We start from the raw sequence: 27,957 nt of genomic DNA, 5'->3' as shown, positions 1-27,957 counted from the left end.
TTTTGAGAATGTTAAGCAAGGTGCCAGGTCATTGCTGTTTTATGTAAGCTCTTGTGCAGAACCAACCTTGTGATTTTGCATCTGATGCATACTTCCAAGGAGCTATATAGGCTCACCAATTGCTTTCAAGGCTTTTTTGTTTGGTTGGGTTTTTTTGGCTTGTTGATGACAGGGCAGTTTTTTCAAGATTCAAGCATAGATTTTTTTATAACAGTAAAGATGTACCAAAAAAAGAAGAATCTTTGTAAGTGTTTTGAAACTTAAGTCTGGTCTCCAAGGTAAATCAGAGCTGTAGCACAAAATATTTCAGTGTGACTATCACATGGATATTGTGCTTGCTTGCTGTTTTTTTGGAATAATGAATTTAGCTGGATGTCTTCCCAAATGAACACAGATTTACTTATTCAAATATGTTGTATGCTTATTCAGATATGAGGTAAAATTCACCATCTTATTAAATGAACATTCATTTCTATATGAATATTTGCTATTCAAACATACCTTTGCCCACACACAATACAAAAATAAAATTAGGCCTTAAATCTTCACCTTGGTCATCCCTGGGAGAAAGGTGGATATCAAAGTAGCGTTGTCTTAAGTTCACCGCATTCACGCTGTGATGAACTGAGCAGAAAAGGCAACTTTTGAAAACATTTTCCAGTTCATTCAAAAAGTAACTCACACCTTAGATATCCAACAGCCCTATTAACACCAAAAGAAGGCAGTGGACTTAAAGCTAAGGTCTTAAACTTTGCCGGGTGTCTGTTAATAGTAAGTTTTAAAAGTTACAGAAGAGAATTATCTATTTTGTTTGAATGAAATACGGTTGATAAGTTTCATATTCTGCATTAGCTCTGATATGCAAGCAATTTGAAATAGTCCATATATACTGATATATGTGTTTATGTATAGGTATATATAACGTTATCTATGTGCATATATATGCTTACATAGATATATATGTATGTAAGACATATATCATAAAGCACTAACTAGATCGGAAAAGAAAAAGAAGTATACTTAGCATGTGTAGTTGTAGCTAGTAATTGCGGATTTCTTCTTCCCCTCCTCTGAAGCAGTACGGTGCTGCATCTGTGGCTAAGCCCACAGGCAGGACAGCGTGTTTCTCTTGCACAGTCACCCTCTACAACTAGCAGTTTGTTTAGCAGAGGACTTTCTGTTCCTCAGTGTGCCTGAGCTCTTTGGAGTGCTCACCCTTACTCTTTGTTTACTTGCTTAGACAGTTACAGCAGTGCCACCACCAGCTTGGTTGTACGTATGTGGAGTGGGGAATGACAGTGTTTCTCCTCCTGGACAGCTCTTTTCCTTTCAAAACCCTTGAGTGGACAATCTTAGCCAGTCTAGCAGCCTGCGTGGTTCCCACAGGAGACAGAACAGCCTTTTACTTGCCTCACTCCAGTCCCTCCCAGTAGCTGGTGTTTGGGACACATGCTGTTCCCACCCCAGCAACTGGTGGCCAAGACCCCCACTTGCTCCTGTAGCTCACGCCACAGGCCCAGGGTGTCCTCACCCCGCTTTGACTCCTGTTGCTGGCCCAGTGTCTTGTCTTCTCATGCTGTTCTCACCAGCAGCTGGCACTTAGTCCTTGCAGCACACCCCCCTGCACAGGACAGGATTTCAAAAGAAGCTAGGACTGACCACCATGCTGAGGCACAGGGCTCTCAGTCAGACAAACATGCTGACCGGCCCCATTTTATGTGCAACTGGCCCCTTCTATAACCCTTTTTGTTTGTTCCCCACCTTGTTCCTCCCCAACCCCCTTCACTTTCAAATGCCTTCATCAGCTGATGTAGTTCCATGCACGCCCCTCCAACACTCTGGGCCCTCCAGTTTGTGTGCTTATCAGTTGCAAAGTCCTGTTTTGCCCATAGTTTCTTGATAGCCCTGCACTCAGTGTGCCTGATCATGTTTGTTTCTTGTCTTTGTTATGTTTGTCTTCAGGTTTGTGTCTCTGTATATTTTGTTTATAGCTTCTTTTTCTTTATCATCCCATTTGACAAGGTCTTTCATCAGATAATCTTACTGAAGTAAACACTCCCACATTCCCCATACCCTTATCAATAAGTGGGACTGAGCAGGTTTGGTTCTTGTTACTGCCTCTCTCATCGTTTGTTGGTTAGGTTTGTGTCCCTGCATGTTCTTCCTTATGTCTTCTCCCTCTTGCTATTATCCCCTTTTGCATTGAAAAGATGCTTGTCCAGACACCCTTAAGGGAGCAGATGCTCTCTTCTTCCACATAACCTTACAGTGGTCATCAGAAGTTTTGTGTATGTTAATTTGCCTTGTGTAAAATTAGAAAGGAGCAAGGAAATGTAAGCCTTTCTGGGTAGAAGTCCGGAGTTAAATATACAAGTACGCATATAGAGAGAGAATTCTGTTGCTGGTTAACTTACGAGATTATAATGTTATTGAAAGTGCCGTGGTGACGTCCCCCTACACGTCAGAGATACTAAGAAAATATCTGAATTAAAAAGAAAAAGGGGGCTTTGAGTTATAAAAAGTAGTTAACAGCCTGTGCAGTGTCAAGAGCACACAATGATTATGAATCAAAGGAGAAGATGAGTCACGTTGACATTATCAGGTTTAGACATCTTGTGGAGAACCTACTCTGATGTTTTTTGACCTTTTCAGTTTCATTTAATTGTACTATATATGACACTGGTGGTGTAGAAATAAATACAACTTGCATCAGTGGTTGTTATAGAGACAAGACAGGTAAGATGAGAAAACACGTGTTTTCTTTCTGCTGTTGGGATTGCTCTTTTAGAAAAAGCAACAGATGGTGCAGCCTCCTAAAATTAACTTGTGATGGCCCTTTTTCTCCCATAATTACAACTTTTTGTTAATTGCTTTATTTGAAATTTTTATGTGAAAGATTTGATTTAAAGTATTTTATTCATATCTTCAGTAATAGATGAATGGGCTGCTTTGTACAAATGTTGTTGTCTTGGTTTGGTTAATTATTATGGAAGACTATGCGTAGAATAATTTCATATGCTACTTTTCATCCTTGTTAGTGGAGGGAGGAGTTTTTGCCAAGGCATTTGAATAAAATCCTGCCAAATCTGGACTTCCCTATAAATTTTTGACAAGCTGAATTTTGCATTTAAAAGTGTCAGGAATTCTAGATGAGCTCATCCAATGGATATCTTGTTGCAGAATGGTTTCGCTATAATAAGAAATCAGCTAATTTGTGTAATTATATATTTAATTTCCTGAAGTGGATAAATCCATTACACAGAGAAGGAGCTCTTTTTGTATCATGTGCACCGTCCGGTTCTTCCTCTGGCGCATGCCACTGTCACTTCAAAACCTTCTCATTCGTGTGAATTGCCTGGGTTTCCACTTGAAGGTCCGGTGGCATCTTGTTCTCCAGGTTTCACGTAGATGACAATCCCATGAAAAAGACAGTTATGCAATGCCTATTAGTATAGTTGTGGGTTTCATTATCTTTCAGGATCTCTGCTTTTTTTTTGCCTGAGGGTTTTACTGTGTGCAAAATCCATAGAAGCCTGGTCTGCTTTACTGTCAACCAGTAATGTGCAGTGAGCAAGGGCTGGATGTGCTTTTCCCTTCTTTCTTTCCCCATCCTATATTCCTTTAGCCACTTGTTAGTTAAAGAAATTATTAGAGGAAGATGCTGTCATTTTAATACATTAAAAATAATAGTTTGCAAAGAGATCCAATTTTGTGCTATGTTTAAAAGCACCTTGTGTTTAAAATTAATTCTTTTTTCTTTTTTCCTTGATTGAATGGACATGTGCTCTTGAATTATGCTGGGAAAAAAAGTTCCTGTTCTGTTTTTAGGAAGAATGATTTACTTAATATTTATGTCTCCTCTGTGCCTGTTCAGATGAAGTCAGGTATCACTAACGTAAACACAGGCAAAAACTGTTTTACTGTGAGGGTGGTCAAACACAGGAACAGGTTGCCCAGAGAGGTTGTGGAGTCTCTGACCATGGAAGTACTCAAAACCCGACTGGACATAGCCCTGAGCAACCGTCTCTAGGTGACCTTGCTCTGAGCAGGGGGCTTGGACTAGGTGATCTCCAGGGGTCACTTCCTACCTCAGCCATTCTGTGATTCTGTGAAATTTGTAGTATTTATATATCATTACTGGCAAAAAAAAACCCAAACCAAAACAAACAAACAACCAAAAAACCCCCAAAAAACCACAACCAAACATCTGCTGTAATTTAAAAAAAAAACAAAAAAAACTCACCACTTGATTTATTGAAAAGTTATGTTTATAACTTGTAAGCCAGGAAAAAAACTAGGTCATTCTACTTGTGTTGGATCTGCTATACCAATGAAGGAGAAATACAAAACAATTTCTCCTGCTGGTATCACTCAGTAGGATTCTTTATCATAATTTCAAGAAGCAATTTTGTTCAGCAGGAACTCAATAACTATTTTATGAACTATGAAATACGTTAACAAAAAAAGTAGAGCACCTTCTTTATAAATTGGTTTTCTGTATTTAGAAAGAGTTGAGTAAGATTTTTTTTTTCCCACTTATCACTGGAATTTATTTTAAGAAGTATTATTTGACTTGCTGGTGCATAGATGAGTTCACCTTTAGATCGAAACAATATTTCTTTTAAAATATGACATACGGATGTCTTTTATCACAGTTTTAATCATTAAACCAGTCAATGTATTGTGCATTGGAGCACTGATTCAAAACTAGCACAACTGACCTAATGTGTTTCCATCTGAAAACTAGTAAATGGGTCTTAAGTTGAGTGGAACCACCTTAAATGTCTTAGAGAAGACAAGATGCTTAACTTTTGTCTACTCTTTCTAATTGTGATGTATTTTTGGTGAATAGATAACATTTTTTTTTCAAAGCAAAAATATTTAATCATAGAATCATAGAAAGGTTTTGGTTGGAAGGGACCTTAAAGATCATCTAGTTCCAACCAGGTTGTTCAAAGCCCCATCCAGCCTGGCCTTGAACATTTCCAGGGATGGGGCATCCACAACTTCTCTGGGCAACCTGTTCCAGTGCCTCACCACCCTCACAGTAAAGAATTTCTTCCTTATGCCTAATCTAAATCTACCCTCTTTCAGTTGAAAGCCATTACCCATTGTCCTATCACTATGCTCCCTTGTAAAAAGTCCCTCTCCAGCTTTCTTGTAGGCCCCCTTCAGGTACTGGAAGGCTGCTATGAGGTCTCGCTGGAGCCTTCTCTTTTCCAGCCTGAACAACCCCAGCTCTCTCAGCTTGTCTTCACAGGAGAGGTGCTCCAGCCCTCTGATCATCTTCGTGGTCCTCCTCTGGACTCGCTCCAACAGGTCCATGTCTTTCTTGTAGAGGACTCCAGAGCTAAACACAGTACTCCACATGGGGTCTCACAAGAGCAGAGGGGCAGAATCACCTTCCTTGACCTGCTGGCCACGCTTCTTTTGATGCAGCCCAGGATACGATTGGCCTTCTGTGCTGCAAGTGCACATTGCCAGGTCATGTTGAGTTTCTCAACAACCAACACCCCCAAGTCCTTCTCCTTGGGGCTGCTCACTATCCATTCTCCACCCAGCCCGTATTTGTGCTTGGGATTGCCCCGACCCATGTGCAGGACCTTGCACTTGGCCTTGTTGAACTTCATGAGGTTCGCACAGGCCCACCTCTCAAGCCTGTCAGGCTCCCTTTGGACAGCATCCCTTCCCTCCAGCGTGTCGACCGCATCACACAGCTTGGTGTCATTGGCAAATTTGCTGAGGGTGCACTCAATCCCACTGTCCATGTTGCCAGCAAAGGTGTTAAGCAGCACTGGTCCCAATAGCGACCCCTGAGGAACAGCACTCGTCACTGGTCTCCACTTGGACATCGAGCCATTGACCGCAACTCTGTGTGCGATCATCCAGCCAATTCCTTATGCACTGAGTGGTCCATCCATCAAATCCGTGTCTCTCCAGTTTAGAGACAAGGATGTTGTGTGGGACAGTGTCAAATTTAGACTAATTTAAAACTGCTATAATCACAAGTTCTTGCTGACACTTTCTGTGTAGGTTCTGAAAACTTTTTCCCTCTATTTAGACATAAAACTGTGGAGCATCAGTCTTGGCAGATATCAGGAGGGCGCTGGCCCAGCTTTTCCTTCTTGTCTGAGTCTTAAAGTATAATTTCAAGGCTCTCTTGATGCTTATTAGAATTAACCGCAGCATTTATTTGATTTTTTTTTTTTATCAATTGTAGCAGTGTCCATCTCCAAATCTGATGCTGATATTTTGACTTGGGGTACACCAGGACTTACTGCTATTGTTGTGTATCTTATTGCTGTGGTATATAAAATAAATTAAACACTACACTGGGTTTTTAACAGTATAATTAAAAATATTTTTAATTACAGCTAAACCTTTGAAATAAAGGCTAATACTCAATTTTGCTCTATTGTTTTAGATGACATTAACATTGAAGAAAATTTTTAGTGTATATTTTTATGGAATAATATTGAATAGTAAAGGAATTTAATGCTTATTTCTCCCTTTGTTTTTATGTATTCAGTGGAACAAGTTCCTGTGGAGCCTTACAACATTCCACTGTCTCAAGCTGAGGTGCTGCAGACGGGCAGTGATGTGACACTGGTTGCTTGGGGCACTCAGGTCAGTAAGGCTCTTACAAGCTATTTGTCGTCCAGCAAAGCCTAGGCTAAGGGTTAAAATAAAATAGAATAGGGTTAGGTGATGTTTGAATAGTGTTGCATTCAGGCTCAAGTGCCAGACAATAAACTGTGTGAATCTGCCATCACTATATGCTTGAATAAATTATATTTCCAGTGTTTATATTCATATGAAACCTGCTTTTTATTGTGTAAGATTTTACTCATTTTCAGTTGAAGCTGACTCTGGAAATGTGGAAGAGGTACCTGGGCAGGAGGCTAATGATTAATCTGTGATTATGAAAGTGATATATTTAAGAATGGGGCAGTGAGATGTTACTCTGAGGACGGCAATGGGAAAGGAGAATTGAAAGTAGCATGCTGAAAGAAAAGTATAGATTTTTACTGCATGATTTAAAAAAGTGCAGTCTGGAGTTCCCTTTATACAGAGAGTTAAAATCCACCGAACATTTAATACAAATAGGGACTGATATAGTTTTGATTCTAACAGTTATATTTCAAAGGTGTTCAAGAATGTGATTGAACACTCCCCCCCAAATTAAGATATGCAAATATTGAAAAATCTGGTAAGAAAACACATGTACATTTTCAAGAATTATCGAAAAGAAACTTGAGTCTAGTTTGGAATTACCAGAAAAATGTTTTTATTCCCTTTAACCTATAATTAAGAAATTGCTGTTTTCCTGGCCTAATTATATCTGAGAAGCTTTTAGAGGAGAGAGTGTTATAACTTTCATCACAAGAGTATTGAATTGATGCCTGGGGTTGTGCCTTTTTTTTTTTTTTTTTTAAATTTTTGTTTGAAATCCGTCATCTTCAGTGCTCTTCTGTGATAGTTTCCTTGTCCTCAGACTACTTGATCTCCTTTATATCTGTGGTTTTTCCTACTAGTCTTTGATACTTTGCACTGGGATTAAATTATGGACTTCTTCAATATCTTTACTTGTACTTGTTTCTCCAGCAGAAAACAGTTTCTATATTTTTGTGTTCCCTTTTGAAAGTGCAAAATTTTGCTCCATTTGGATGAAATCGTAGTGTTCATCATATTCCCAAAAAATGAATTGATAAAGAAAAATTGAATTGATAAAGTAATGGCTTGAAAGCTGATTGTGGAGTTTTAGTAATATCCTGAGTTTACCCAGTAGGCAATACAGCAGAGAGGACTTGAAGTGACATCCTTCAAAAAAACTATGTGCTTTGGAGCCTGGAAAATGTAGGCCAAGTGTTAAAGACAGGTGATTCTTTTGATGTGAATAGTAATAGGACAGATGTGCAGCTCTAATCCAAATTTAGGAGCTGACGAAACCATGGGTGTGGCTGTATAATACAGCATGGGGACAGATGCTTAGCGCATTCACAGTCAATCCAGCCTGTTCTGGATGTGTCAGGCTTCTGCAGATCAAATATGTTCAGTGAGTTTGTTCTGAGGGTGTTTGCAGGCTGTGTACATAAACTTGGAACTTGGTTGCTAAATGTGCAACCAATCCAGAGTTTATTGTCAATAGGCAGAGTGATTGCACGTACTCGATGGTTACTGCTCGTATGATTTTGGACGTTAGGTAGTTGCTTGGCAGCTGCTGCTCTGTTGGGGTTGCCTGATGCTTGCTTTCCTGGGTGGTACTAATTTAGTTTCTCTCCAGTTGTGCTCAGTGTTTTATGGTCATTAACTAATCTTTATCCCCTGTGAACTAGGTAAACATTCTCACTTACACATCAGAGAAATGGCAAAAACATCCATCCCGTGTGTCATGTTGAAAATGCACAAACCCTCTTATTACAGCCACATATGTATTAGAAGTTTAAACAAAAACACTGCAAGCTATATTTTCTTTTTATTATTACAATACTTGTATTAATTTACCTTTTAAAATAGTCCTTAGGTGTTTAGCTGTTCATATTTGCATTATGTAGATGCATGTTTAAAGCCTTAATCATCTTGTTTCAGCATAGATTTTTGCTCTGTGTAGAATTTAATACTGCTCTCTGACCCTCAGGGAATGACACCGCCTGACGGTGTCCACGTTGTTAAATTCTGTTGCCTTCCAGACGAAGATGACCTCATCCAAATTGCTTTTTGGGGATGATCCTTGGCCTACAACCCCTTACCTATGCCTAGAAGTTGCTCAGTGGAGGTCATCTGCCTCAGTCCAAACCTGTATTATGAAACATCCTAGCAATAAGGAAAACATCAGAGTTTATTGGCAACTTCATATTGAGAAATTCTTTTTTACCCTCATAGATCATGAGAAAATACTTTTTGCTGAGATATTTGTGGAGGATAATCTGAGTTGTTGTCATAACAGTTGTTATTTTCTGTGTTGGAGCATTTGCTTGCTAACGTTTGTTTTAGGGAAGCCAATGCTTACAATACATTTTTCTTAAAAGTGTTGTATAACATACTGTCAAGATACAGTTTTGAATGTATGTAGTATTGCTTTATTTTCTGTTCATATCATAACACACCTTATGAAAAGGATGCTAATAGATGTGGATTGTTTTACATCTACTTTGATGCACTTACATGTGCTGCTAAATACATTCCTTGACTGGTGAATAGTGAATAATGTATTCTAATTCAGTACAAGCCTCTTGCTAGAGGGGAATACTTTTTTGGTTTAGTCAAATGTTAATTATAATAATCAGATAATGCAACATTTGTAATGTTGGCATTAAACTGTGTTGGAAGACCGGTAAACGGTCATTTTGTCATATTAGTGCCAATATGCTTTGATTGTGGGGGTCAGGACTCGATGTTTACAGGTAATTTTTTACGTGGTACTTACTGTCTCTCCTAACTGTTCGTAAGAGAATGATACGGAGATGATCACTTGGTAATCTATTGTGCTTTCAGTAAATTGTAGTAAGTGTAGTTAGGAAGAAATGCTTCTTGCAGAATTTCATGTGACTGCTACATCAAAATACATTACTCTGATATATTTGGGTCTTAGCTTAGTTACAGTCCTAAAAAAAACCTTATCCTAAACCTCAAACTGACTACAAATATAAAATAGTGAGGCCTGACACTATTCACTGAAAGATACGTTTCTAGAAAGCAACAGGTTTTTGTTTTCAGTGATTCTTCACTGAAGTTAGTTTTTGAAGTGGTGCTAAAATACTAGGAATAATGTGAGTAGTAAATAGGAAGAATGAACTGAGTAATAAATGCTTATTAGATTAATGAGTAAAAAGGTTTCTGCTAAGCATGCAGGTAATATATTAAATCACTGCTTGTATTCAGTATGCATAATTTAGAACATCTTAAACAGAAATTAAATGTTTACTCGGTGGTAATACATTGCCTTTTCAGGTACATGTGATCAAAGAGGTGGCAGCAATGGCTCAGGAAAAGCTTGGTGTGTCCTGTGAAGTTATTGATCTGAGGACCATCTTACCCTGGGATACAGAGACTGTTTGCAAGGTAAGGAAATTATGCATATTAATTTAAAAACACAACAAACCAAAAAACCACAGTAATAACAACAATTTAAATGCAAATAATGATGGCTTTGTTCTTTAAGTTTTTTTTAAAGGCGTACATTTTTGCTCTGTATTGTATATATTGTTCTGTATTTTTTCTTCTGTATCATATATGAAGAGTAAATGCATGTTACATGACCAAACATTTGCTTTAGCATTGAAAGAGGATTATGTTTCAGGGTTCAAAATAATGTTAGAATACATGTTCTTTGCATTGAAGCAGAGGGCAGGATTTAATCAGAGTTGTGCTTGAAAACTGCTTTTCCATGATTTCTGTCTCTTTCTATCATCTTTGCTTACTTTGGGTCTGAAAAGACCAGGTGAAATCTTTCTTTTTTTTCCTTGCTGTTTTACAAGAAGACCTTTATCTAGTTTTAGGTCTGTAATAACGTGCCTTAGTTTTGTTCATCCATATTTCTAGAAATATATGTTTTGATTTAAGGTATATGAATTCTTGGGCTGGGGGGGAAAAGGCAGCATTTACTATTCTCAGACTATCTGGTTAGAAATTCATGGGTACTGTGAAGTCCTTATCTGCAATATGAGAGTCTTTGTTTTTGCAAAGAATTTCTTTCAAAGCACTGGGCAGCTGAAACTGGAATTTGAGTTTCCATATACTGAGAAACCATGGGAAGTGGTTATTGTACTTACATATATCTTGGTCTGCTTACCCCCCCTCTCTTCAGCAGCTAAGAGCTATTGGGAGGAAAGACCTTAAAGGAAATGGAAGGGGGAGTATTTCCCAAAAGTCTTTGTAAATGTAAGAAAGAATCCCAAGGTATACTTTTTAAAAGTGCCATTTGGGAAATTAAAAAAAAACCAAACAAGAAACAAACAAACCCACCAAACAAACTGAAGGTCATCAAAGCGAAACCTCGGATCTGGAAAACTTTATTTTCCCTCTCCCGATTATTATTTAACTTTTTTCTTGTTGTCCTGAATTAGCAATTTTTGTCTGCATTAGTTACAGTGCCTGTAATATTTTTTTCCCCCTTCATTTTTCACTTACTCATTTGATGAGGTACTTTTAACATTATAAATACGTGAATAAACTTAGATTCTGCAAAATAAACATTAGTATTGCTGCTTTGGGAGCACTCTTATCGACAGGTCTTTTCCATAGCTACCTCAGGAAAATTAGTCTGAAGTCTCTTCCATGAAACCATTTTTTCCAAGCTCCTTGAGAACTACGAGAGAAGAGCTGCTACCTGACTGCCGTCCAGCAGTACAAATGCTGGTGAATGTGCTTTTGGACTGCAATGCTCCAAAAGGTTCTGCAGGTGTTTTTGTCTTTGCATTATTTACAGCATTAACAATTAGGGCATAGTCAAAGGTTTACCCCTCACTTTACGGTAACAGCTCCCTTGCTTTAAGCCTGGACAAGTTGTGTGTGGTAGCAGAATGCTTGCTGCTTCTACTAGAGCTGAGAGTTTCCTTAAGCTGGCAAATCCACAGTCGTGCAGGACCGTGGCTAACAACTCCTTGGGTCCTAATTCAGTCTCTGTACACTAGCTCATTTTATGTTACTGATCAAATCACTCTGAAACTTGAGAGATGTCTGCAGCTTAGTTAGCCCAGGCCTAGTAACTGTAGTGTACTGAGTTAAGATAACCATAGGGATGAGAAGAGCCATGGCCTTGAAAAAGGTCTGTGATTCCATCAAGTACCTTCTCTGCCTGCAGTTGCTAATTTAAGGCAATATGGTATCGTATCTACAGCTAAGTCAGATTGTACAGGTGTTTAAATGGCGCAGATCAGGCACACCTCCTTATCTGACTCTCTCTCTATAGTTGGTGTATCTTAATTGTGTAGACAAGTGTTTTGTCATTCTGTAGTTGCTCAGTAAGGGGCTTGCTCTTGGTCAGGTAAAGTATAAACAGATTAAATGTGATAAAGGGAAAGATGAGCCATTGGTTTGCTACTCTCTGGCAAAGCTTGTATTTCTCCACAGTATGAATTTTACTGTTACGTTTGTCTGAGGGACTGCCAGTGGGACTGGATGGAGCAGATTATGGGAGGAAAGATCCATGCTGGGCGTCCGCTATTGGCAGTGTCCCGTTGTCCGGTTGTGGATGTGTAACAAGTTGTGTACTTACAGGCATAGCTATGTGTTGCTTCATATACGTTTGATCTTCTCAGTTGAAGTGTTTTCAGTGTTTGTTTGCAGTGTATTTCATGTTACTTGGATGTACTTTCTATCTGTAAAAAATGAAATGTGTCGAGTTGTTGTCATCAATATGAAGAGAAACTTTGGCAGTAATAAATCGTTTACAATCCCTTCGGGACAAGTAAAATTATTCCTTTTTTTTTAGCTAAATTTTTTTTCCTTCTTTGAAGATTTGAGCTGTCATTCTATGAAAACAAAACATCTCTCTGAAAGAGCAGTTAAGTTTGTTTTGTTGGGTTGGACCTGAACTGAAACGCCATCAGGAAGAAATGCAGCTGTGCATAGGAAGTGCAGAGCTTTAGTTGTACAATGTTTTGCAAATCTGTACTTGAAAAATAGATATTCCATGAAGATTTTCAGCTTATGTTCCATCCTGAACATCTTTTAAGGTAACTGTGGCATAAGTAAAAAGATGGAACAGAGAGACCTCTTGCTTTAAATCTGTTAATGAGTTTACTATTAAGAATTAAAAGAGAGTTATTCAAGAGATATATAGTGCACATTGGCTAGGCAGTTCAGCCATTTATTAGAATAAATACCAAATAGTAAATGATTTTAGCATTGCTCTTATGTTAGTATGGCTGCAGGCTGGCCAGTCTGATGGGAGAAATGTTAAATTGTCTTCTTCTTGTCTGTTTTGCTCAGCTGAAAATAATTAGTGGTTTGCATTTGGTACTATGGAACACTGAAACTTTTTAACTTAATTTGCATCCTGGACAGCTTTTAAGGTAATCGCCAACATAAATAGAAGGATGAAAATGATAGTTAAAGCTGCTTGCTGTAGCCTCATCCCAAGAGGAACTGCTTGGTGCCGCTGTTGCAGATGACGGTGGCTTACGGGGTCAGTTCTGGTGACAGGACTTGTTATTCCCTTCCTGACATGCCAGTGTCAAGGACCAAGAGAGCAGTAGAAAAGTTGGCCATGCCAGAGAAAGTCCTTGGCTGTCCATTGGTCTGCTTAAGTCCTTTTTGCGGGCTCTTAAATCATAATGGGATTGCTTTTATTCCAGTCCAACCAATAAGCAAATCATCAGCTGTTACAGGCTGCCCTTTGGCTCATACTGTTACTTCTGTCAGCCACCATAAATCTCAGGCCAAGTTTTTATGTTTTTCCTTATCTTACATATGTGTTTGAGATATGTCTATCACCTCCTTGTCCTGTTGGGCGCAGAGTAAAAGGATGGTGCATGTGATATGCTGCAGCCTTATTGCCGTTCTGCTGGTGCTGGGATGCGTGGTCCTCTGCTGATGGGAGTCTGTGCCGTGGTCTTATCGAAGAACAGGACTTTGGGTTTTGATGTAAAAACACATCTCTCAGTTTTACTGCTGGAGTGGTGTCCTTTGTGATCAGTACAGGCTGATATTTTAGTCCTTGGACTGCTGCTGCTTTCAGTCCCTGCACGCGCATGTCTCCATTCACGTCTTTCATAGCAACCTTAACATACCTGTTACAATTCTCCGTGTTATTATGATTCTCCTGTGTGCTGGCTCTTTCTAGAAGGCCGGGAGCCTTATCTAGCTTCTCGTAGGCTGTGTGATTGCTCCTAACCACATGCCCAGCATTGGGGTTCCCTATGTTCCATGTGGGTCAGTGTCGTGAAGCTTTAATAAAGGAATTGAGTTTTACAGAAGTAGTACACGTTTGCCAGTCTAATATGTTTTACTCTACAGGCTTATTCTATTCTTAGGCTTACTCAGGAAAGGCTGCATTTTTATAAAGAAATGTTTCTGTGAATGTTCCTTGTCAGTCTACGTAATTTTTAAACAAAATCAAGGAGCCTCCATGGTTGGTGTCAGGGAATGAGCAGGCCTGATAACCTTAATTGTTACTATCTTTAGAAACGAAGTAACTTTAACATTGAAGTTTTCAATGCAGCTATTTAAAAATGAGATGCTTTACTTAACTGAAAATGCATGCAACTTTAAGACTAATTTGACAACTGTGGTGTAGGCATGAAGAAGGATGAGCTGAAATGGGTAGTGCTTTGGAGATGAGCAGTAATATGTCAACATTTTCACTGCAAACCTAACTGCTTAGTCTGCGTTCTGTAGCTGTTTCTATATAGAAAAGTATGTAATCAAAATACATATTTCAGAAAACTATAAGAAGTTATACTTCACAACTGCCACCAGAGGCCTCTTTTTAGCCACGTTATGCATCTGCTTTGACTTTGCATTGCTCCTATGATCATGTTTATGAACATATAGCTCTGAGTGAAACATAAATAAACATAAATAGTAAATGTAGTGAACATACATAAAAACTGCTGCCAAATTTTACTGATATTTTCTTTGCATTTTTAAGATTTTGAGATTTTGGTCAGTTTTGAAATAGGTTAGCATTTGTCATCTGCATGAGAAGGAGATGAGGGTGTACCTGCCTGGAGCAGACTGCCATGGGCTTTGAATGGATCCCAGCAGTAACTGAAACCTTCTCTTTGGTACAGTTCCTGGGATAGGTGAATGTGCAAACAGGGCCTAGATTTTTCTTTTGTCAATCTTCAGGTGTCTAAGAATGAGTATTGAAGTTTGAGCTAGTTAGAGTAGCTCATGGAGCTGTTCTAGAGAAAGGGTATCTCCTGAGGGTCATTCATCCCAGCTGTTTCAGCATCCTGTTTTGGGATGAGAGAAATTAGCCTCTGGAAATGTCTTGGTTTAAAAGTTTAAAAAGAAAAAAAAAAGTTAAGGGGGCCCTGATAGATGAGTGTAGTGTAAAGTTAGGTGAGATAAATCGCACCCTGATTGTATAGCTGACAGATGACACTTGCTGCTGACAGAAAGGACATAAGTAGTTGGTCTGTTTAAAAAAATATCTGACATCTCTTTGCTAGAATAAAAGCAAAGAATCTCTGTGTGTGTATATTTGTATAAACATATATTTCTTTTACATAAGGCTTCATTACTATTTAACTTGGGAAAGCTTGTGAAAGAAAGATGTCCTTCCTTACTTAAAGGCAATGGATATAAACAGTCCCTTGCCCCTGAAAATTGATCTAGCCTGTTTCAAGATTATCTAGCATTCTTAAAAAAATAGCATTCCTTCTCTGGATCAAAAGAAATCATTGATTTTACAGGCTGACAGCTAAAAAGACATACAGGAAATATTTTAAGTCATTTAAGTTAGTTTAGACCTGTATTTTATACTTCATTGCTTTTCACAGAAATCTGGACAGGTAAAAAAGTTAAACTACATAAAATGTAGTATATTCCTTAGTTGTCTATATTCAACCAGTATTTGTCATTTTGAACATATTTCAAACTGCTGAAATTGTGACTTCTGTGCATATGTTGTTTGATAGTCTCAATGCTGTGAAAGCTTGATATGTGTCTCTTCTGAGCTTTATATCGGAGTTTTCATGTACTTAGAAAACTAACTTCTCAAGTGGTTATTTTTCTGAATTTTATGAAGTGTTTGTACCAGAGAAACTTTTTTTTAAAAGACTTGACTTTTTGTTTTCTTTTGATGATGGCAAGGACTGTTTTTAATGTATCACTTATTTTCTGGTTATATGCTTAGGTTTGAGCTAGCGTGCTTGTACGTCATGATCACTTAAACTTGGACTGTTCTCAAAAGATTCAGATCACACTGAAAGTGTCAGTAGTTGAATTACCAGATTTTGATGTCTCTTGCGCTGTAGAGCCTTTTAATAAAGCACAGCATTCAGAAGATGAAGATGGGAACCCAGGACCTTTTCCTTTTGTAGAGTGCCCTCCTTACAGGAATGATCACGTTCCCCTTTGTTTTCGCTCTTACTATTGTCTGGTGCTTATTCTGTGCAATTTAGGGTAATAACGGCAATAGAATATGAGCAGGCTGATCTCCCAGTTTAACCTACAATTTGATAACAAGGTCACACCCCAGGGAGATGGAAGATTGGATTGGAGAACCCATGTCCTGATAAGACATTGAATCCAGGTCTTGCTCCTCTTGAACATGTGCCCTTACCACTATCTCTAATTGAAACACTGAGTAGCTCATAAGCTTCTGTCCCCAGGGCCATGACACTTTGCCATCAGCTCAATGTTAGATTGTCAGCGTGGTCAAAGTGCACTTCAGTCTGCGAAGGATATAATTTGTTGTGGTTGCTTAGGCAGTCAATCCTAAAGGGCTATATGTATGAACTGTGTGTTTAGGTTCTTAAGTAAGCCTTTCATCATGCCTTAGTTGAGAAGCCTGGATCTACTACAGACTTGTTGCAAGGAGTGTCCTAACCTCCCATCTTTGTGATCTGCTTTTGTGCCCATGTCAGGTTGCATTTTGCTCTCTCTACATAACATCATTGCAGTGAGATGTGAGGTACTGTGGGACACCTGGGTGGTTACATGTAGTTATTTTAGGTTGTTGACTTGAGCAAGTTTTTTAAACTTTTTTTTTAGGACATTTTTGCTCAGTCACCATAGCCACTTACTTCAGCCATATGGAAGAAATGCAAGATCTTTGTAGTGTCATACAGCTGTTCTTACTTATAGATCTTTTCCTAAAAGGAAGAAAAGTGGTTTTATTTATAATTCCTTTTCATGATAGAAGTTGGAGATTTCCCTTACGGAGGTGGAAGCAAGCCTTTTGCAAGGCAAGTCCATCAGCAGTTTACTTTCACTGAGTGTAGAAAGAACTTTATATACATTAAAACACACTGATCTGTAATCTTTCTAAAGCCTTTCACAATAAAAATGGAATAGATTGTACAGGTTGTAAGTGCACAGAGCTCTGGTATAGTGCTTCTGAATGAGACATGACGCAATTCTTTGTGCTTTACCTCTAGAGGATTGAAAGTGAACCCAACATCAACTCCCAATATGTAGCTGAATAGATAAGCATAAAAAGTTGCATTGTTATGCGTTAGAAAAGTGACACAAGCTTGTTTAAAGAGTATGTGCTGCCTTTGCTGCTTCCTTAGGAAATGTAATAGCGAAGGCCATCTTTAGATTACTGAGCCGCTTGTCTATATATACATTCTCAAAGCACTATGTCATTTCACGGGCCAGTGAAAATTTTGGTAAGACTCTTGTTTACTTTGACAATCTTCCCTGATTTCTGACTAAAGCTCTTGCTTTATTCCCTGGGGCTGGAGTATGAGTGATACAGCAGTTACAATTCAAAGAGAGGAGTTAGCTGTCCACAGAGTGGATTACTTTTTTTTTTTTTTTTGAGGGAGAGAATGCATTCCCTGTGCTTATTCTAACATCAGCATCCTACATCTGTGTGTTTATTCGTGTATGAGGGAGCTGGGATCAGGAGTGATTTCTCCCCTTTATTCCTTCAACTGTAAACACGAACACATGATTAATGTGCTTCTCAACATACACTGCTGATCACGAAACCTCTGCCTTGACCATGTTCTGGTGACTCCCCAGCTGTTGCATGTGCACGCATTTAGTGCAGCCACAGCAAAGATGGCAGTTCCCCTCCACGCAGGTAACACTTTCCTACTACTTGATTGATCAGCTGTGTTGTTATTGGAAGGCTAAGCTATCATGAAGGGTGCTGCTCAAGAAACTGAAACATGAGATGCATATGAAATATCTAAAAAATTTGTTACTTTATAACCTACAAAACTGTTTAAAGATACTTTTTCTCCCTTTCAGATATTAAGTTTTCAGACAAAACTTTTTTCCCCCTTCATTATACTTAACAGATTTGCTTGGAAGCTTTAGAGAGATTAGGCTGTGTGGATTTTTCTGTCTATGAACTGTTGGGTGGTGTGGTATTGATTAAAAAGCCAATGGCACACTTCCCAGTGCTTCACTGGTCACATTCAGGGTAAAATTCTGTGGTTGTAGTGTTTTTTTATATTGAAATGCATGTTTTACTGGAAGTGGGAAATCTAGCTCAGGATTAAGTACTCTTAATGGATTCTGCAAATTACTATATTTTATTCACCCTGAATTGAGCTGAGCATGTTATTTAAACTTTAAATTGACTAGTATCAATCTGCCATTTTCACTTTTGCAAGTGAAAATTTGCAAATGCACATTTTTGTGCTTTTGTATTATTTAGAAGGCAAGTATATGCCACGCATAATGATGAAGATTTGCATTTATTACCTAACTAGTCATCCTAACTTTCTCTGAACTGCTGCTAATGTATTGCAAAGAAACGTTGAGAATTACTCCTTCATGACTTAGTAATAAAAGCACTGTAAACTGAACTGCAGGATTAAGGGCTTGTGCGTTACTGCCTGGATAACAGTGAATTATGCAAAAAACCAGTGGTGTCTTTGCAGAAACATAGTTTATGGATTAACATTATCAACAATAGTAATTCTGAAGTTGCTTCTTAGGACACTGTACTACAGGCAAGTGAAGGGGTGTATGTTCTTCTGGGCACTTTGTGTGGCTTTGCTTTTCTATAGGAAAGGTTCTGCAGACCTTCCCGCGGAGATCAGCATAAGTGCTCAGCAGGCTGAAAAAACATCTGCCCTCTCATTGGAAAGGGCAAATCTGAGCAAAAGAGAAAGCAGCCACAGTGGGAACCAGTGGGTAATACAGTGCTGGGGAGCAGGTTAGGGCAAACTCTGTGCCTGTTTTCCATCGAGGCTATTTTGATGGGAGCCATTTCTACAGTGTGTATTAGAGCTTTCTCCTTAATGCTCAGGTGGCATTTGTGTCAGCCATTGTCAGCAAAGTGATTGAATAATTGTCAGTAGTAGATCCTTGGTGTCCTGTACTTAATAGGCAGCATGTCCTAGCAGATCTATTGGTCTACCAGCTTGTTGTTCCCATTCCTTTAAGTTTACTTCATCTAATTGGACTGTGAATAAAGGAAAATCAAGATCAGCGAGCCTGATGTGGTTTTTTTATGCATTAACTGCACTCACCAGGCATCAAACTGTACAACTGTAGTGCAGGTATCTTGGGATCAGCTTTATGTTTCTTGGCTATCTGTTCTTGATCTTTTGCCATTTTACATGTTGCTCCTTGGATTTCTTACTGAATGGATCTCATACCTATAAAATGTGATTAAAGTTGTACTGCTTGCATGATGACAGTGAACTTTGTCACTGTTTCCATAAGAAACTTGTGTCTTTTGGTTTTGTAGTTTCAGGTTGCTAGAGCATGCCGTGGGCTGGTGCTTGGCTTCCAGAAGCAGAACACTGGAACCACGCTTGCAGGCACTCATTTTAAAGTTATGAGAATATATATAGCCATTTTAGAAACCAATTATTCACATCTTTTGCTCTTCTATATTTCAAGAAAGCTTTGAATGGAAGCCTTGTTTTTTGTTCTTACGCATCTTGTTGTTTCAGGGAAGTACCTCAGCACTGAGGCATTTGTGTATATATACGGTTCTGTTTTCTCCTTTCTCCCTCCCAACATAAAAGTAGTTCTCAGTCTTGAAATTCCTGTGTCTGATTTTCACGTATGTATTGATAAATGGTACTTGAGAAAGAGTCCAATTATTGAAAACCTTGATTAAATAGAGAAAAGGCATTTGTATGTAGTTTCTCTTAATACTGAGTACAGTGCTGATGATATGGTCCATGAATTCCTCATAAAACCTTTTCCCTTTTGCCCACATTCTGTATTACAAGCTTCGAATTTAAAGGCACTTATGCAAATAAATGAGTAGTCATGCATAGTCTGTAGTTAGAAGCTATTTTATAGCTCCAATATGTGCCTTTATTTTTTTTCCATTGCAACTGGTGCTGATTGAAATCTAATGGAAGTTGGGATGAAGTTCCACTATGGTAATCACATATGAATCATTCTTCCATAGAGATAATTATTACTTCTCTACAGTATTGCCTTTCTTTAAATGTCTGTAGCTATTTATCCTGGTATTATCACTTAGTTGAGCGAGCTACTTTTTTAAACTATTTTTTTAGGATGCAGATGCTATAGATTCTTATTATTTGTACATTATTAACCTTTACCCTGAGACAATGTAGTTTTAAGTATTTCTGCAATAATTTATAATTTTTAGGATAATGTTGAAATTTGTGATGCTAAGATTTAATCTGCTTTTTACTGAATTATTGTGTAATAGCATATGCATTTATTAATAACATAATGCATTGTATTTGGCTTATTGTAAGTATTTTTCTTTTCACCGTGAGCTTTCTGTGAAGACAATCTGAAATGCTTGTAATACAAACATGGACTTCATAGACTATGTAGACTGCAGAGATTTCCAAATGTAAATGTTGTTTGATTTTTTTTTTTTTTTTAAATAAGATCTTTATTTTTCATGAAGATATTTACTCATTAAGGTATTTACCAAAGGTCTTAGAGCTGTACCTGGCAGGATGACAGGCTAAATGCTGACCTGATAGATATCTTGATTAGACTTAGTTTTCATTATGCTGTTACCTTTTCCAATGCTACTAATGTGGGACTGGGCAAACCATTTACCATCCCTCCTATCTTTGTTTTGTGCTAAAGAGCCTGTACTTAGGGACTGCTTTCAATTTTGGTCTGCCATACAACAATTCTCACCAAAGTTGAGGGTTTTTCTCTAAATAAGCTCAAGATATTCTACGGTAGCTTTTTCTGTTAAGCTACTATGGAGTACTCCTAAAATCCCCCAAGTCTCTTGAAATTTTTTAGACTGTTTGAATATTTCCCCCTGCGAATCTGGTGAGCTGAATTAATGCATGATATCCTGAATGTTTGGTTACCTAATTGACTCATTATGATAGAAAACAATTATTTTCTTGTGTATTATCCTGTGCTATATTTTCTTGTTATACACCTTTTGAATGCTCTGACACACATTAAGACCTTTACCATGTTGAAATGTTTGATTTTCTGGATATATGTTAGTAAGTTCTTTATTACTGTTTTTATGAGATGGAGATTGAACTAATCTGAAAACCTTGCAATTTGCTTATTTGTTCTTTCTATGTAACTTGCACTGTCCTGAAATTTATGATAATATTTCCTTTAATAATATGATAGAGTAGGACAGAATTTGCATGGGCTTGGTGGACATTTAACTTTTGCATGTGGATATAGGAAAACAAAAAAATTAGTGTCCTGTAATATTATGAAAAATGTCCTAGAATGAGATACATGGACTTTAATTATTGCATGACTATATAGTTGTTTAACACATGTTAAAAACAGGTCTGGAATTTTTTTTTCCCCCAGAAACAAATAAGATTATTTTTTTTTCCTAGCTCTTTGTTTGCAAAATGTGCTTTTTTTCATATTTAAAACTGTTACTAGTAGTATTCAGAAGTTGTCTCATTTGATGTGCATTTTTGTGAATCTTAAATTCATGTGTATATTTCAGAACTTTTAGAACACTTTTTTAACATAAAAGCAAATAATAAAATTCAAAAAAATTTAATTACACATTTGTCTATGGTACTACATTCCAGCAGAGTATTTTAGCAATTTTTCCGCCCTTATTTCTGATTTCATTTCAATTGTTATATAGAACTAACCCTACAGAACCAAGAAGCTGCCTGTTGTGCAGAATATCCTTTTGCAGGTAATACAGGGCAGAATTTCAAGGGACAGATCTTAACTTTTTCTCTTAGTCTGTTCTGCTTGAAATTTTGCTCCCAGGTCAATTGCATATAGATTTGTGTGTGGGTGTTGTTGTTGTTTTTTTTTTTTTTTTTTTTTTTTTTTTTATTCAAAGGGATTGTAGTAGCTCTGTCTGTACTTAAAACTGTCTAAAAGACCTATGAAAAATTTAGTTCCATATAAATTTTCCAGATTTTAATTGCTCAGGCTTTCCCATATCGGGTGTCAACCTAAAGGTGGGTTTTTTTGTTTGTTCTTTGTGGTGATTTTGCTTGGGGCGTTCCACTTGCTAAAATTATTCATCCATATCTCAAAGCATGGTCTAATCTGCTGGCTGAGAGGTTTGTTGTCTTGCCTGTATCAATCATAATGAGTTGTGATAGAACAGCAAGACTGAATTGGTTTGCTTAAATATGTTGGCGGCTGCTCATGGATTATGGATACCACTTGTACAAGTTTGATTTACTAGGTGGATAATTGCTAGCTTCATGGTTGGGAAGCCTCTGATTGAATTATATTATTTTTTGGTAGGGTATAATGACTGTGACTGGCATTGCTGGAACCTGCAATTATAATGAAATACCTGTATAGTCCTCTGCATTTATTTAGGGCATTTGTACCTATGCTGAAAAAAGTGAAGCTAAAGCAAGCCTGGGAGTGTATTGAAGCAAAGCTGTGTAAAAGGTGAAATTAAGGATGGAGAAGAAAGAAAAAGATGTCATCCAACAACTGGGGGAAAAATTCTTGTGGAAGGAATTCAGGGATATGGAAAAAAAATGGTTCCGAAACAGAGAAGAATGTGTGTTATAGGCTTGTGCTACATTTCCTCAGGTAATGAAATTATAGTTGAAGGTTACACTACTACTTCATTTTGTGCAGACATCTGTCTGTAGATGAATTGTATAACATTGTATAGGAAATGTAGGCTTGTATTATTTAAATGGTTTGATAGACTTTTCAGTAGCTACAGCAAGAGAACTATTGCACTACCATTTTCATATATAGCAGCACATTTAACAGCGTATCAATCACCTTGCTCCCCTTTTCACTTTGAATGTTTTACCTAGCGACTTTCATTAAACCCAGCTCAAATTTACATAGGTGACAGTGTAGCTTTGATAGGTGTCATTGCTGTATAACACCTGTACTCACCTGTTATGGCTCTTACATTCAGCTTAAACTCAAGTGTTTTAGTAGTTCTCTGCAATGACTGAGAATGTGGAATGTCTTAGGACTGCTCTTCATGTTCCTTCGCAAATTTTATGATCAACTAGAGTGTTAATTGTAGTTTTTAGGTTTCAGTTTCCTGGGCAGGTTACAGAGAAATCTTATCTGAAAGGGACCATGACTTTCTGTGATGTTGTTGGAAGCAATAAGATTTTGTATAATTTACTTTATTGTTAAATGTAACTTGAGGTAGGAAAGTCACAAGGTAGTATTTTATTCTTGTATTAAAGAGTACTTGAAAATAACATTTTTTTAAATAACTGATTTCTTTTTCTGTGTAATGTTTTAAAATATTCTGGGATAAGTTTCAAGTTGCAGTTGCTTTAAATTGAAGAAAATGGATAGAGCAGCTGATTAGTGATGCTGTGGCACCCGTGTGACTTCATCTTTTGGAAGATGCTCAGCTAATTTACCTTTCATATCAGCCCTTTAATATCTCTGGAGATCTTTGTACCTGTTCATTATTGGCACCTGCGCATATTCTGTTTTCTGTGCTGAATAAGAGGAAAGCTTTGCTGCTGTTCAACTTGATTCTTCTCCTAGGCACTGAGAAGAAAAAGAAAGGAAAAAAAGAAAGAAAAAAAAAGATTAATAGTCTTTGATTCCAGTGGTTGTGTTTTGTCTCTTCCAAACACAAAGAGCAGGAGGAATTACTGTTGCAACATTCGCTGCTGCTCTTGTTGCTCTCTTTTTTCAGGTATCCGTTTCCAGGGGTGTGTTATATTAATTTCTAGCCCTTGTACTTGAAGTACAATCTAGTTAAAGCCGTAAATGCTGGATGAGAGGGAGCCAAATGAAGGGAAGTATTCTGAGCTATGGCATAGGTCATCATTACTTTGAGAAGAACAGAAGAAGCTGGGCCATAGTGATAGGATAAGCAGGATGGACCAGTGTCATCTGAAAAAAAGCAGGAGTTTCAATTGGCAGTGCTAGAATGACATAATATGTCCTCTTCTTCTGCCCATGACTTGACTAAGAACTACCCGTCGGTATAGTTCTGGAAGTGTTGTGATTTTGCTTATTGCGTAATGAATCTCACTACAGTGCTAAGCATGCAGGGCAATCAGGTGCTCTTTGCTTTTGGTAAATGTTAATACAAAATATGTTTCCTGTATTCTCTCATTCACACTGTTCTTCCTCCCCTACTTTTCTACCCGTGTGATTACCCTGCAAATGCTTTTGCCCTTAATCAACATTGTAGCTTGTGAACTAGAAGTGCTGGTGTTAGTACTGGGAGCTTTTAATCTGAAGCAATTGAAAATAACCATGTTAAACATTAGAATAATCTTGACCACTTTTTAAAATCAGGTGATGTGAGGGGAATTGTTCATTCGGCCTAAATTTTCTGAAGAGAAGAGCCTGCCAGCATTATAAATGCTTACAATGATATCATTTTAATTATGCAATTCATTCTTTGTTCCATTTGAACTGTGTGTGAGGTATTTATCTACTTGCCTGAGCAATATTCTGTTTAAACTAGAGTCACATTACTTAGATCAGCCGTGCAGCGTGCTGTAAGTTGGAACTGTACTTTGGTTTATGTCTTATAGCTTAAGACTTGCAACTGTTTACAGAGAATGCTAATCAAACTTTCCAGATGAGAAAAACAGTAAGTGGTAATTTATAACCACTTGGTTACAATATAGTGCTTGTGCTTTAAGTGTGCGTTATGATTTCTCCATCCAGCTAAAGAAGCATATTGCCAATTTTATTAAGTTACTTGGTCTGCAAATGACAAAACTGTAAAACCACTCTTCTGGCATGTGGTCAAACATTACCACTAAGTATTAATCTATACTATATTATCATCTCTGGCATTTGTGGTGCGTTTTACCTAGACTTTGAAGTTCACAATAGTGCTGTGTTTGGAAGATTACAAATTTCTTAGGGGAAAAAAGGGCTTAAATGGCTTTACTGCAAAAGGGGAATCTATTTTTAATTTAAAGAGCAAGTGGCATCTATTTACGTTTTCCAGTAAACTGGTTCATTATTTTAGCACTAAAAGCAAAAGTTGAATTATTAATTTTTTTTCAAAGTTTTGAAAGATTTCTCGTAGAAATTTCAGTTTCTTTTAATAAATTTAGAAGTTGTTATTCTTTTCTGTCTGCTTCTCCCTCCAGGGAAAATAGAGTCAGAGTTGAGGAGAAAAAAAGAAATTTGGATTATTAAGCACAGCAATGTGACTTTCAGTTTTCCATTTGTTAGTGTTGAACTATTTGCAATATGATGGCAACAAATGTTGCACTTTAAAAAGCCTGTGGAAACAATTAATTTCTAATTACCAGCTACAGTGTTTTGTTGACATTAGAGAAATCTCTTTATGCTATCTTCTTTTTTTGGCTTAGAGCTTAATGATGTTTTAAATAATGGATTGACTAGAGGAAAATGTGATCTTAAACAGTCAGCAGTTTCTGTTAATATAGTTTTATAGTTTTATTTTCCTGTGAAAGAAAATAAATCTATCAAAGTAATCTGTCTACCTAGTCACGTGTAAATTGTCCCTTCTACTGGACAATCAAAATGTATATAAAGTAGTTAATGCATATGTTACTGGGTACTTATGCGTCTGGATTTAAGAAGTATCATCATGATTGATGTAGCTGTTTTGAAGTTAAACCTTAAAGATCTTGGTTGTTTTACCTAATTACATTTGCTTGCATGAATGCAATGTTGCAAAATGTAGAAGTTTTCTTGGGGCAATTACTTTGAGTAACTGAGAAGCTGATATATGGAACCTTTCTTATTTCAGAAATGACTTAATATCACGTTGGAATTTGCTTATTACAAAAGATAAATTTAGCTATATATTTTCTTCTGTGACTTCTTCAATATTTGTCAAATACTTAAGAAGATTGTAACAGCTTCTGTGAAAGCGAGTGTACAGTGGTTTTCTGTAAGCAAATGCAAGTGTTGCTGAGTAGGAAAATGGAGAGAACTAGTCAACAACCAACCACATTTTGTTTACCACCTACAATGCTGGGTAATTGGTCTTCCCTCTGGCCCTTCCACTACCCAACCAAGTTTTATAAAGATCCATAACAGATCTACAGCTCTGCTAATTATTGCTCTCCAAGAATGAATTGACATTCAGGTTGATATAGTTTTGCTCGGTTGACAAGTTTGGTTATGCTTCTTTCATTGTCATGCTCTGAGATGCACAGAGCTCCTTGGTATTTCTAGGGAGCCCTATTTAATGTCTTCTCTCTCTGGTCCCTGCATATATAGAGGATGTAAATGAGGAGATCTTTACCGGCATTTCAGTGATTACAGTGATGCAGAATTAATTTCTGACTTGGAATGAGTGGTGTTCAATAGTATTACATTAGGAAATCAAAGCTTCAGACAAGATGGGCTCGTTTGCGCCTTGTATGGTTCTTATGCCAACTTCATGGTTTTCTGTCTGCATCGTATCTGCTGTTGAACATAAAACTGCCGTAGTGATTTGGGAGAAAAATCTTTGTGTGACACTTTTAGTCTAAGACTATCACATTTCAAAGTGTTTAAAGTAAACACTGTGTCTCAGATATGTTAATAATATGTAATAAGCAGAAAGGAGGGAACAAAGACTTTATTATTCAGCAATATTCAGAACTTTGAAGTGAATGATTTACAGGCTTTGATTATTTATTCTGTCACATACAAAGATGACTGCTGTCTTTTAGCTGATAAGCATGTAAAGAGTTGACTATCCTTTAAGCTGTTGATCTAAGTGAAAAATGCTAATGTCTGTGTACCATGTTGAATACAAGAAACCAAAGAGTTGGTTCTTTGAGGAGTATACACTAAATAGATATAGAATATTTATAAGCTCTTAATGCTAATAATTTGTTCATGCTGCTGACTCATTTTGATGCTATGGTGATCAGTACAATGGAAAAATTGCAGGCTGTTTTTGCCAGGTTACTTTCATGATTTTTTCAGCTCATCAGGAGAGGCTGTTTAGAAGTAAAATATATTTCTTGGTCTATAGATAGACTTTCTTTTATGTACATTTTAAAATCACTATAAGTAGTGATTCTTGGGCTAACACTTGTATTAAAAGATTCAATGTAGCAATTAAATGTAGCTCTATTTTGTCTCAAGAAATGTCTCAAATATGAGGCTTGATTTGGTGTTTGTCATTGAAGTGACTTTCATTGACATCAGTGAAAAATGCATATATTTTGTGACAGTTTCTAGGTCACTTTGTATGTTACTGCTTTATTGTCCTGTGCTAACCCATCAAATGCCATTGGCTTACTATAGCTCTAAGTAGCATGTCGCTTGTGCACAAAGACCATTAAACTTAGTGGAAACAGAAAATGAATTTGGTTCAGTACAAATACAACTAAAAGGCACATGATTAACCTTTTTAATGTGTTTGAGCACTGGGAGAAGTTCTTATTTTAGTGTAATCTAATCTTTTTATTAGTTTTAGCTTGGATATGCGAGACAGATGTTGATGGAACATGCTGGAAGATTTTAATAGTGGCATTTGCCAGAAAATAGAGTAACAGATTATAAAACTCAAGTAAAGGAAAGATTGCTGAATCTCAACCTCTGTTTATGTGATGACTCAGTCTATATAAATTTGCAGTTTTTACTTTTCCTGTTTTCTGGACCAATTGTATGTGACAAAAAGTCTGGAGCTGTATGATGTGATCTTAATCAGCTGATACTGAGAGGTAATGTTTTACCTCTTATCCCAAGCATTGCAACTGTAGTCACTCTTCTGGAGAAAAAGAAGTTAAATCCAAATTACTGGATTGAGTGAGATGCATCAAAAAGATCAAACTAAAGCTATTGTAGTAGAAGCAGCAGAGTTGTTACTTAAATAGAAAATAACTATTGTTTTACATTTCATGGTATTTTAATGGAAATTTAAAATAAAAAGTTATAGGCAAATTACTGAGTTATAACTCTGTGTTAATGATTTAAAAATCCCAACAACACAATAGAAATGTTCCATGAAATGGAAGCCTGAAAAAA

At 37.3% G+C, this 27,957-nt stretch overlaps 1 protein-coding gene across 1 annotated transcript in view; it reads left to right on the top strand.

Annotated features, from left to right (window-relative positions):
- BCKDHB (branched chain keto acid dehydrogenase E1 subunit beta) overlaps positions 1 to 27,957 on the top strand; it is a 140,471-nt gene that overhangs the window by 37,611 nt on the left and 74,903 nt on the right. The window contains exons 7-8 of the mRNA XM_082306713.1: positions 6,530 to 6,627; positions 9,952 to 10,062. Coding sequence (XP_082162839.1) covers positions 6,530 to 6,627; positions 9,952 to 10,062 — 209 coding nt within the window. The remainder of the gene's footprint in view (positions 1 to 6,529; positions 6,628 to 9,951; positions 10,063 to 27,957) is intronic.

Source organism: Platalea leucorodia, assembly GCF_965183815.1.
Source record: "Platalea leucorodia genome assembly, chromosome: 3".
Lineage (NCBI taxonomy): Eukaryota > Metazoa > Chordata > Aves > Pelecaniformes > Threskiornithidae > Platalea > Platalea leucorodia.
Note: the sequence above shows the minus strand (reverse complement) of the source record. Positions and strands in the feature narration are given on the sequence as shown.